Here is a 13,046-nt window from a genome sequence, read left to right as displayed (position 1 = left end):
AACTTGGGTGCACAATATCCACTCACCTGCATGCCTTCTTGACCTGAGACCCCTATCCCAATGTCTGCCACTTGTATCATGCTAACATCATTGGCACCATCACCTTCATGAGGCAGAAAAAAAGGAGAGAAACATATGAGGAGTAAAGAAAGGGTGTAAATGTTGCAAATCAAAAGGGGCAGCTCAAGTGAACAAATAAATCCTTCAAAGTTCATCCCGTTCTCCAAGTTTCCTGGAAGTAAGTGAAACAGAAATGAAGTGGCATCCCACTGCCATCAGGAAGAATTCCAAACTCAACCCTGCTTTAAACTCCTTCACACTATGGCATCTACCCAGACTAATCTTGTTTTTCATGTCAGTCATGCTACTTTCAACTCTCCATATACACCCTTCTCCCTGTAGCCACGCACATGATAACAACACTGTCCTGATCACCCCAAGCTCACTTTTCTGGATTTCAATTTTTCTTGCTCTCAGCTTAGATGTCATTTCCTCTGGGAAATCCTTCTCATACTTTTTTAAAGATCAGATGCCCTTTCATAAGGCTTCAGCACCTTATGAATCTTTAGCACACCTATCACACAGTATCATGGTTGCATACAGACTTACTGGTCTCCCCCAACACAGGAAGCTTCTTAGGAGGAGGTACCACATTCCTGCTGGTAATGAACAATTGATCACCAACAATTCACCTGTTTTTCAGTAAAGGTATACTGGTTTTCCTTGGAAATTCTTAGTTTATGTGGTTTGTTAGGGGGAAACCAAACCTCCATTTATAGGTGAGCAAGTGACCCAGATCTGTACAATCAGCATCTTCTATTCCCTGGCCTCAGTAATTGGTTCAGAGATGGACATATGACTCCAATTAATTAATATTATAAGTTATAATATAACTGTTATATATTATATAATGCATGATATAAATTATAAGTATTATATATAATTTATATGATAAATATAATTATAATGTAATAAATTATAATATAATTATGTTATAATTATGTTATCTATAATTATAAATCCAGGAGTTTTCGCTTCAGAAACATCCGGATCCATAAGCTTGAATAATTCATTTATCTATCTGTTTATTCAACAAGACAATTGAACAAAATTCCACCTTAATCCTGAAACTTTACTGCAGCAATCTGAAAAGTGATGCTATCTTTTCACCCAAGTTGTTAATAGGATAGGATGGAAACCCAGGAGTTTTAGTGGTTACATCACCACCCTGAGGGGAAAAGTTACCTGAGACTGAAGCAGTCCAGAGGGAAAACAGACATTGAAAGAGAGAGCTGATACGCCAACTCCTCATATCATATCCTCTTAACACTGGAGTCTCTGAGATCTTAATCTCATACTACAATTCTCTTCAGTTACACTCATTCTTTGGTGTCAAGGCTTTGATATCCACTAGACTCTTTTTTTTTCTTTTCTTTTATTTCTTTTTTTTTTTTTTGAGACAGAATCTTGCTCTGTCTCCTAGCCTGGAATGCAGTGGCACAATCTCAGCTCACTGCAACCCCCGCTTCCCGGGTGCAAGTGACTATTTGCCTCAGCTTCCCTAGCAGCTGGGATTACAGGATCCCACCACCATGCCCGGCCAAGTTTCATATTTGTAGTAGAGATGGAGTTTCACCATGTTGGCCAGGCTGATCTCGAACTCCTGACCTCAAGTGATCCACCCACCTCGGCCTCCCAAAGTGCTGGGACTACAGGCGTGAGCCACTGTACCTGGCCTGATATCCACTAGACTTCTGATTCTCAAATTTATATCTCTAGCCAATTTCTTATTCCTAAATTCCAGACTTTCATTCTCACTTCCTACCTGACATCACTGCTTAGATATTTAATGGCCTTTTCAAACTTCACATGGGTAAGACCCAATTCCCAATTTCCCCTGCCTCTATCTCAGTAAATGGCAGCTCTGTTCTTTCTGTTCTTAGACATAACTTTGGCGTTCCCTTTGACAACTCTTTCTCTCATAACATATCCAATATGCCAGCAAATGTCTCTGGGTCTTTTTTCAGACCATGCACATTTTTCAGACCATGCCCATTATCTGATCACGTCCCAACCCTTCCTTTGCTCCCAGCTGTGCCCAAGCTGCCATCATCTCTTGCTGAATTATTCCAACTGATTTCGTATGTCTTTGCAGTCCAACAATTACTCTGACAGAAGAGCCAACATGATCATTTTAAATTTAAGGCAAATCATGTCCCGCTCCTGCTCAAAATCCTTCAATGGCTCCCTAATTTTATAATGTCCTCTAAGACCCTATGTGATCTGGCCCTCTGCTGCTTCTCTGACCTTTAATAACCTGCAGAAAACGCCTCCCTTTGCTTAATCGGCTTTGTCCTCCAACACACCAAACACGGTTCCCCTCATGGTTTTCATTTTCACTGTCTTCTCTTCCAGAAATGTTCTTCCCCATGTCTCCCATGGCCCCTTTACGATTTCCTTCATGTCTCTGCTCACGACTGTAAGCAGTGAGACCTTTGAAAAGTGTATTTAAAAGAGCAGCCCCAGCCCATCTCCAGTGCTCTACATCTCCTCATTCCACTTTATTTTTTCAATAGTACTTATCACTACCTGATACCTTACAGATTTATGCTTTGTTTTACTGTACGCCTTCCTACTAGATGTAAGTTCCTTGTAAAAAGGTAGTTTGTCAATTTTATATACTCTTGTATCTCCATTCCTTAGAAAAATGCCTGGTACAAAAAAGGCACTTGATAAATATTTGTGGAATGGATAAATAAATGAATTCTCATGTCCTTGAATTTAGCTTTCCTGAAGGTAGAACACATGGATTTTGCAGTTCTGTGATTCAGTTTATTACTTGATTTAAGCTTGTTGATTTGGGGGTCTGACACTAAACTAAGAAGTCTGGACTATTATATGGTTTAACATGTCACATCCCTACTACCTGGTTCACAGAAGGTGCTCAAATAGGTGATGGAGGAAGGTGCTCAAATAGGTGATGGGAAGGAGTGAATGTGGTAGAGAAAAAGGGAGGAGGAAAATGGAAGGAACAGTGGGAGAGGAAAGAGACAGAAGGATCGGTGTCTGGTGTGGTGTGAAAGGGAGAAGAGCAGGACTCAGATTCATCCTCACTCACCAATAGCAAGGGTCATCACCTGGAGATGGCTGCGGACCAATTTCACCACTTCACTTTTCTGCAGCGGTGTGGCTCGGCAGCAGACCACAGCTTGACACCAAGATGTCAGTTCCAGGAACTGCTTTTGTAGACTTTCTTGCAGGGCAAACTCCAGGGTCTTCCCAGTGATAATGAGTCCAGCTCGTAACCCTGAGTCCTGGGGGACAGGAGGCTGAAGTAAATCTACACTTAATGACACTTGCTCTGGCAGGGCTTGAGTTTTCTTCTGAAGTTCTTTCAAAATTGTGCTCATCAGCATCCCGCAGGCATCCTTGAAACAAGAGGCAAAGGTTGGTTAGCCTCCAGGCTCCCTTGGTGCCAGAACCAGTTACATTTTTTACTGTCATTTTTCTAGCAATTGCTGAATCAAGAAAACCTCAAATAATGAATAACTGATTATTTTCAAAGATTTTACGAGTCTTCCACAGAGAGTTCTGTGTGTATGTGGGGGTGGGTTAAAAGGAGGGGTAACATCTCACCTGTATTTCTTATAAAGAAATAGCTGTGAAATTTCTTCATGTGCGCAATTTGCCTTCTTGAACAGTGAATCCCAAAAGTCCTCTGGTCTCACTCTGCCAATTATTAGCTGCTTGACCTTGGGCAAACTATGTAACCTCTCTAAGCCTTAACTTTCTCATTAAAAATATGCAAATATTATTTCCATCATAATGTTGTTGTGAGGATTAAGCGAAATAATACATGCAAAACTCCTAGTGTAAGGCATGAACATGGCAGGCATTTGAAATAGTAATTATTGTTTTTATCTTCTTCTTGATTCAACGTATTCATTCACTCACTAAGTATTTAATGAGAAACTATATATTAGAAAACATTCTAAGAGCTGGAGCTACACCAATAAACATGAAAATTCCTGCCCTCATGGCACTTGCATTCTGGCCAGGATGTTCTTTGTGGTACTTATCACCTCTCGTTTGCATACATCCTCACTCCACACTAGTTAGGAAGTTCTTTAAAGGCAGGTATCACTTTTAATTTACTTTTGAAGTCTTCATGAGGCTTAAAAGAGGATCACATCAGGTACTTAGTAAACATTCATTGAATGAATTCTACTCAAGAAGATGAACAATAAGCTTATCCAGAAATTACTGTGTCAAGTGACCACTAAGAACCAATTCCAAATCCAGAAGCAGTGATTTTAAGTTTAGTTTATACACTAAGTCTGAAATAGCTTATTCGTGAAAGAGCTCTCATTCAGAGCTTGTTTGCTTTGATTTTAAATGCTGTTTTATCAAGCATTTCTCAACCTACAACAAAATAAGAAAAGCAAGGAAGAAGTAGATATGGATATGTGAGCATGAAACAGCACAAAAACTATAAACACTCTTGTGGAGTGTTCACAGGGCTCCATTTTAGGAATGAATTTGATCCCATACACCTCCAAAGCCCTTAAGGAAAAGTATACAAAGATGAATCAGATATGCTCGTACAGCTCATTACATCATAGTAAAAATTATTTTTAAAACTCTTCTGGAGTTTGGTTAAATTAAAATGGCACATTTAGAAAGTAACATGCCTCGCATCATTGAAAACATTAACATCAGATTGTGTTTAAGGTATTGTAATTGAAAGAATACAGCTGCAATACCATACAATAATATAAATATAGTCTTTGTGGCATCAATATGCTTACAGTATACAGAATACAGTCTGTGTGGATATTCTCCAAAATATGATTTTAAATTGTAGTTTTATGATTATAAATTGATTACAAAGGGTTTTGTACTCTTCTATTTATTTGAGTATATGTTTAGGTTTTACAAATTAACTATTTTTTTCATTATAAAAATACACACACACAGCTAATCTTCATTATCTGTGGATTCCACATTTGTGAATTCTCCTGCTTGATAAAATGTATCTGTAATTTCACAATACTTGAGGTGCTTTTGTGGTTACATGTCATAGAGTGACATTTGAGTGTTGCATGCATAGAGTGACATTTAAGTCATGCGATATGCCCATTCCCAGCTGAAGCTGAACACCATGATGCCTTCTTTTGCCAGTTCTTAAACTGTAGCAAAGTCTTCTTTTTGTGGGCTATTTGGTGCCATATTTTTTTGCATCTTTCTGCTTTTTGTCAGTGATTTTGCTGTTTAAAATGACTCCCAATCATGGGCTGCAGTGTTTCCAAGCAAAAAAGGCTGTGATGTGTCCTATGGGGGGAACTTACCAGTGTTAGATAAGCTTTGTTTGGGTATAAGTTACAGTCTGTTGGCAATGCATTTAACGTTAATGAATCATTAATATGCATATTAAATAAGGTACATTTCAGAAGAAACAAGGTCACGTATTGATTGTTGACAGTATGTTGTAATTAGAGGAAGCTAACTTTGTATCTCCTCTAAAAGCAGTGGTCAGTGTTTGCTAATTCAGATCTCGAGGCAACTACATAAACTATAACTCTACAAATAAGGAGAATCAACTGTATATATGTAATATGTAATATATAATTAGAAAATATACTGAAATAGGAATCAGAAAATTTAAAGTTTAGTAATCAGCTGTACTTAGAGAAATCACAAGCATTTGGAGTCTCAGGTTATAAAACAGAAAATTTATCTTCTATGTCTATTTGTTGTAATTGTCAAATGAGATCAGGTATGGAAAGCCTTTTTGTAGATTCTAATATAAATTATGAAGATAGAAAGTTACCAATGTGAGGAGAAAAATGTAAATGAAATTACAAAAATAAAACTTAAAAAATTAAATGACCAATTCTGAAAGGCCTTTGTATATTCCAGTGCAGTAACTAGTTACAAACAGGATATGACTATATTAAAACAAATGAAGAAAAAAAACTTTTATGAGAGTAAAAGGTAAAGTTTGTAACTGGCAACACTTATAATCTAATTTGTAAATTGAAGAACAGCATTGATGGAAATTTGTAAAGATGACACAAAAGTGACTTCAGACATTCCACTGGCTGCCACATTGCCTACTTAGAATGTTATAGGAGCAGTTCCTTCACTAAGTGACACACTGGGCTACATGATCTTCAAGTCCTTTTAAACTCTTAGTGATTCCTGAGGGACTAGGAGTGTGAGGGGGAAAGAAAAGAGTTAAATACTAGTGATTGAGCCCATACTATGTGCCTGGCTTTTTATCTTGAGTCGTGATAAAACTAAATTAATTATGTTTGTTGTATTCTGTTTAGTTATTTGGAAAATTCACACATGTGGAATAGCTATCGATAGCAAAAAAATTATAGATACTCAGTAAATACTTCTTGAATTGATAGTTTTAAATGCCTTTAAACATAAGATAAATTGTGTATTTATAAATAATTTTTTATTTTTATAAATTCAAGGGTACAAGTGTAATTTTTTTACATGGATATATTGCATTATAAATGAATTTCACAGTCCTAAAGATTTTACTGTTCACAACAATCTCTATTTTTCTTTTTTAATGCTTACTGAACCCCTCTCATCTCATAGTCACCGCATTAAACAATTTATATTTTTTCATTTAATGCTCACAAAAACCCCATTAAATAGTCATTACTCTCCCATTACAAGTCAAGAAAAAGTGGCACAGGAGGGTAAGTAACTCCCTAAGGCCACATACTCGGTCAGCGGCAGGCCAAGCATTTGATCGCTAGTCTTACCAGCCACCTAGGCTACATTCTTTTGGTGACTGAAATGACTAAGCATCTTCTTGTGTTCTGCCCCCTGCAGCTACTGGGAGTTGGCTGGTGGTTGTGGTTATGGGTTACTGGGCCACCGTAAAGGAGAACCCACTCTATTTTTCCCTTTTCTCAAAATGTACCATTTAGCTGAGTGCTGGTTGAGACCTGACCATAAAAACATGCTAACCAGGCCGGGCGCGGCGGCTCACGCCTGTAATCCCAGCACTTTGGGAGGCCGAGGCGGGCGGATCGTGAGGTCAGGAGATCGAGACCATCCTGGCTAACATGGTGAAACCCCGTCTCTACTAAAAATACACAAAAAATTAGCCGGGCGTGGTGTCGGGAGCCTGTAGTCCCAGCTACTCGGGAGGCTGAGGCAGGAGAATGGAGTGAACCCTGGAGGTGGAGCTTGCAGCGCTCCAGCCTGGGCGACAGAGCAAGATTCCGCCTCAAAACAAACAAACAAACAAACAAAAACATGCTAACCAATCATGGCAGCCTTGAGCAGGCAAAGCTCAAGAAGCGATCCTGAAGAAAAGCTCCACAAGATTTCAAAGAAGGCAGACTGCAATGATGGGATTGATATCACTGATTAAGTCTGACTGCTGAAGAAGAATGGGAGGAAGTTTTTCAAGAAAAATAAACAATGTGCACAAATCTTGGAGGGTATCACTATACTGGAAGGCTTCTGAGAAAAATAAAACCCTTATTTATCTTATTTATCTCTAACATTGGTGTTAGAGATTAGCGGGAGGCAAAAATAGAAAAAACTGGGCTGAGTCTAAGCCTCTTAAATTCCTCCTTTTTAAAAAAATGACATTTTCCTCTTCCCTTAAACAGTTCTTCAAACTTATGATATTCTCGGGAGCACTACCTAGGAATTACCACAAGAGGGCATGATTTCCCTAAGAGTCTATTTTTAGACTTGCCATAAAAATATTTAATAATTTATTCACCTGATTTCAATAGAAACTATCACTTTTTCTCATCTTGAAAGGGAGGTAGATTCCTGTCTCAGGACTTGATACATTTTCTCATTTTGGGCTAAGTCCTGTCAGATCCCTGGTAATCCAGTATGGAGGGGGGAAAGCAAAAAAAAAAAAAAACAAAAAAAAACAAAAAACTTTTCTTCTAAAGCCTTTATTCAGCAATGATTCCTCTGAATCATTATAATTTTCCACCAAGCCTTTAGAAGAACTATGACACCCTTCCAAGCACAAGGTAGATTTCTGGATAGAAAAAATTATCAAGAAGCTAATGATTGCTGGCCGGGCACAGTGGCTCACCCCGTAATCCCAGCACTTTGGGAGGCCAAGGCAGGCGGATCACTTGAGGTCAAGAGTTCAAGACCAGCCTGGCCAACATGGTGAAACCCCTTCTTTACTAAAAATACAAAAATTAGCCAGGTGTGGTGGCAAACGCCTGTAATCCCAGCTACTTGAGAGGCTGAAGCAGAATTGCTTGAACCCGGGAGGCGGAGGTCGCAGTGATCCAAGATATTGCACCACTGCACTCCAGCCCGGGTGACAGAGCAAGACTCCATCTCAAAAACAAAACAAAACAAAACAAACAAACAACAAAAAAAGCCAATGGTTGCTGTTTTGTTTTGTTTTTTATCCTGGCACACATCAAGTCTCAAATGTTCCAATGGCTTTGAAAATACAGAAGAACCGATTTAATCTCAATATACGCACTTTACTTTGGGTATTGAGGATAAAAAGCTTGTCATCTGGCTCTAGTAGTTTGCATGCATAAGCTATGTTGACAGCTGTCTCCTGCTTGTCCCCTGTCAGCATCCAGATCTTGATGCCCGCTTTGTGAAGAGCTTCTATAGATTCAGGGACTCCCTCCTGCAGACGGTCTTCAATGCCAGTAGCACCTAAAAAATAACCAAAGTGCAACAGGACTTGTAAGAAACCAAAGCCAGCAGAAGCTCAGCTAGTCTACAGTTGAATCATATCCGTTAGCCAACTCAACCCTACACTATATAAACTGCCCAGCTGCCTTGGGAGAGTCAAAGGCGGTTTGACGATCCAGACCAAAATTATATACAATGTAATACTTTGGGAAGGAAGCCTCAGGGATCAATGGATTTATCAAACTTACTTGTTCTCCTTTTGGCTAGATTTCTTATTTGTAAATTGAAGGGATTTGAGTCAATTTTTTATGCAACCTTACACTACAATTTTATAATTCTATGATATTCCCAAGGATAAGGGCGGGATTTTATTTTTATTTTTATTTTTATAGATTTAGGGGTTACAAACGCAGTTTTGTTACACTGATATATATTGTGTAGGGGTGAAATCTGGGCTCTCAGTGTAACCATCATGCAAATAGTGTAAATTGTACCTGTTAGGTAATTTCTCATCCCTTGCTCCCTGACCTATCTTCCCACTTTTCTGAGTCTCCAATGTCTACTATTACATTTTCCATGTCCACGTGTACATGTTATTTAGCTCTCACTCATAAGTGAGAGCATGTGGTACTTGACTTTCTGTTTCTGGGTTATTTCACTTAAGATAATGGCATCCAGTTTCATCCATGTTGCTGCAAAAGACACAACTTCATTCTTTTTTATGGCTAAGTGGGATTCCATTGTGTATATATATGTGTGTGTGTGTATATATATAATATATGTATATAATATCACATTTTCTTTGATCGTTTGTTGGTGGACACTTTGATATCTGATTCTGTGACTTTGCTATTGTGAACAGTGCTGTGATAAGCCTATGATTGCAGGTACTTTTTTGATATAATGATTTCTTTTCCTTTGGGTAGATACCCAGTAGTGGGATTGTTGGATTGAAGGGTAATTCCATTTTCAGTTCTTTGAGAATCTCCATACTGTTTTCCATAGAGGTTGTACTAATTTACATTCCAACCAGCAGTATATAAGTGTTCCCTTTTCTCTGCATCCTGGCCAACATCTGTTGTTTTCTGACATTTTAATAGCCATTCTGACTGGTGTAAGATGGTATCTCATTGTGGTTTTAATTTGCATTTGTCTTCATCTGATAACTAGTGATGTTGAGCATTTTTTCATGTTTATTGGCCACTTGTTGTTGTCTTCTTTAGAAAAATGTCTGTTCATGTCCTTTAAAGGGCAGGCTTTTAAAGAATGCTCCTGCCAGTAAGATGCAATGTCTATTTGCAGTGTTCTTTCATGGGTCTACAGTTCCCTTTTCTGAAACAATTGGGGCCATATGTGTTTTGGAATTCAAACATTTTTCAGATATTAAAAAAGTAATATGGTGCATATACCATATTCTATAATACTTGGTAATCAAGCATATTAATATTTCTGCAGGAAAACTGACAAATGCTCACATAAATTAGGATAATAAAGAACTATAAATAGTCTTATATCAAATCAGGCATGATTTTTCTGCCAAATGAGTTTTGGCACTAAACCCATGGAGCATTTTTGATTTTGGAATCACAGATGAGGAAACGTGGACCTATACTACTTACACTGCCACAGAGAAATCACTTAGGGTAGGCATCATTGCTTTATTTGCTAGATACTAAGTTAGGTCAATGTTTTCCTCCTAAATAGAGGAATGGAGCTCAGAAGCTGGTATCTTGGTATATCAGAGCTTATATTAGAATCTAGATCTCCAGACTCTAAGACAGTGGTTCTCAAACTTGACCACCTTTAGCATCACTTTAGGGAGCTTTAAAAAATTCCAATGCCCAAGCCACACAACAGATGACTTGAATCAAAATCTCAGGGGATAGGATGCAGGCATCAATATTTTTTAAAGTGCTTCAGATAATTCTAAGATGCAGTTTAATCCAAGACAAGTGGGGTCAGTTGTGCAATTTTAGTTGAAATCAGGAAGAGAAGAAAAATAAATTTCCTTAGTCCTGTAGCAGGTGCAGGATAAAAAGCTTGGAGCCAGGCAAACATGAGTTCCATGTTTGGTTAATGAGTAACTGTCAGCTACTGGCATGTGACCTTGAACAAGTCATTGAACTGCTTTGTGCCCCAAATTTCCTCCATATAAGATAGAGATTTGTTGTGAGAATTCAAAAAAAAGATAACACATATTAAGCACCTTATCCAATGCCCGACAAGAAACTCTATTCTTGATATTTATCTTGATTTGAACCAAGATATTTATTGGAACATTTACTTGGCTTTGTAGTCTGTGTTAAGTGTTGGATTTTACATGATCTTCTTGGGGTGACCATCCTGACCCCATCACAAGTGAAGTCTAGTTCACTGCAGTGGACAACAGAATAGAATGGATTGGAAGTTGGATAGAGATCAGACTGGACAGGGTAGGCAGAACCATATATGTTTATTAGATAACAATAGAAGAAAATAACCCTTATTCAGAGACATCCAGTGTTTTTCAAAATCCTCCATTCAGGCAATACAACATAATTCACCTACCAAGTAATGTAAGTTTGTTCTCCAACCTCATGGCAGATTCAAGTAGTAATTCTTCCCTGTTGTCAATGCTCGTTTCAGCTAAAAAATGATTCCTCAGCCACTCTGCATATTCAGTGTCACTCATGACCTATGGGAAGAATTAAAAAAGAGGTATGAAGCAAGCCTTATGATCTTGTGGGAGTACCAGGACTGACCTCTGGCAAAATATCAAACCATCAACTTGTTTTACATATTCCTCCCTCTGAGCACAGCCATGTCAGATCCATATCCTCACACCACCTGGACACTAGCTTCCCAAACTCTGTGGTCAGACTAGTGCAACACTGATGATGGACGACCCTTTAACTCAGCATCTCTGGAAATTCTAGGCACCACATATGATGACAGTGGGTTAATATCTTTAATTAGATCAGAAAGTATGCAGTTGGGAGTGGTCTCCAATTAACAGTTAAATCCAGTTTGATTCTAATGGTGCAGTTGAGAAAGTGGTATCAGGACTGTTTAGTTCGAAGGATTCTGTAACCAGCAGCAGCCTTCATATCTTTTGATGGTTTTGGTTTTTTTTTTTTTTTTTTTGGTTTTGTTTTGTTTTGTTTTTGTTTTTGAGACAGAGTCTCGCTCTGGCCCAGGCTGGAGTGCAGTGGCGTGATCTCGGCTCACTACAAGCTCCGCCTCCCAGGTTCACGCCATTCTCCTTTGATGGTTATTTTATGTGGTTAATGAATGGTAAAAAGAGAAGGGCCCTATGGGTGAAACAAGTCTTATTCCAAACAAAAATTAAATGAAATTCCTGGAGAAGTGATCAATGATATATTTTCCTTTGTCTTTAGGTTGCCATAGAAGGAGAAATCTACATTTCAGTTTTTATAAAGCAGAGTGCGGTAAAGCGGGTGAGGCAATTCCCCTCTCTGTCTACTTATTCTTGCCCATAGGTCATTCGATTTGAGAGAATCTGACACCTGTTGGGCTACATTTTAATCAAGGGCAGGATCATTCAATTGAAAAGGCAGAGTTGGTTTGATCTTGAACTCTCCATTCTTCCTTTAACTGTGTGTGGGGCAGGCTTTTTGTTTTTGGTTTTGTTTTTGTTTTGAGATGGAGTTTTGCTCTGTCGTCCAGGTTGGAGTGCAGTGGTGCAACCTCAGTTCACTGCAACCTCTGCCTCCCAGGTTCAAGCAATTCTCCTGTCTCAGCCTCCTGAGTAGCTGGGATTACAGGCACGCACCACCAGATCCGGCTAATTTTTGTGTTTTCAGTAGAGACAGGGTTTCACCATGTTAGCCAGGCTGGTCTTGACCTCCTGACCTCAGGTGATCCACCTGCCTCGGCCTCCTGATTACAGGCGTGAGCTACTGTGCCCAGCCATCAGACTTTTGATTCCTTATGCAGCTGGTTGACTGAGTTCCTTGGGGTCTACAACAGATCCCACTTTCCCTAATGCAGCTCCCAAGAACTAAACCTTGGGTAAGAAGTGAAAAGTTCCGGTGAGAACATCCCTCAAATAATTTATTGGAGCTCCATCTTCTTTCTTACTAAACTTTTGTTTAGAAAGGATATGCTATGTACCAAAATCACTCTCAATAAAGAATAATCAATACTGAGGTAATATCTAGGATATTTACCTGGATTTACATATAAAGACTTATGGGAACATAAGAAAAGAGTATTAAGAACTTATAATGAAAAATTAAGGCTGATCTGTGCCCTCATTCTTTCCAAAGCAGATTTAATGCTGTAAGACAGAGCAATCAACATTTTCAAAGTCCTGGGGGAAAGAAAGTAAGATCCAGAGATTTTTGTTCCCAGCCAAACAACTGTTTACATATAAAGGCACT

The 13,046-nt window shown here is 38.7% G+C and overlaps 1 protein-coding gene across 12 annotated transcripts in view; it reads right to left on the bottom strand.

Annotated features, from left to right (window-relative positions):
• ATP10D (ATPase phospholipid transporting 10D (putative)) overlaps window positions 1-13,046 on the bottom strand; it is a 161,641-nt gene that overhangs the window by 52,839 nt on the left and 95,756 nt on the right. For all 12 annotated transcript variants that reach the window (XM_054486838.2, XM_063663625.1, XM_063663622.1 and 9 more), the window contains 4 exons: window positions 11,212-11,338; window positions 8,501-8,685; window positions 3,119-3,428; window positions 27-103 (listed from right to left, as the gene is read on the bottom strand). In XM_054486838.2, the coding sequence (XP_054342813.1) occupies window positions 27-103; window positions 3,119-3,428; window positions 8,501-8,685; window positions 11,212-11,338 (699 nt within the window). The remainder of the gene's footprint in view (window positions 1-26; window positions 104-3,118; window positions 3,429-8,500; window positions 8,686-11,211; window positions 11,339-13,046) is intronic.

This window comes from Pongo pygmaeus, chromosome 3 (genome assembly GCF_028885625.2).
Source record: "Pongo pygmaeus isolate AG05252 chromosome 3, NHGRI_mPonPyg2-v2.0_pri, whole genome shotgun sequence".
In the NCBI taxonomy this organism is placed as follows: Eukaryota; Metazoa; Chordata; class Mammalia; order Primates; family Hominidae; genus Pongo; species Pongo pygmaeus.
The sequence above is the reverse complement of the archived record's forward strand: the minus strand, read 5'-3'. Positions and strand labels throughout refer to the sequence as shown.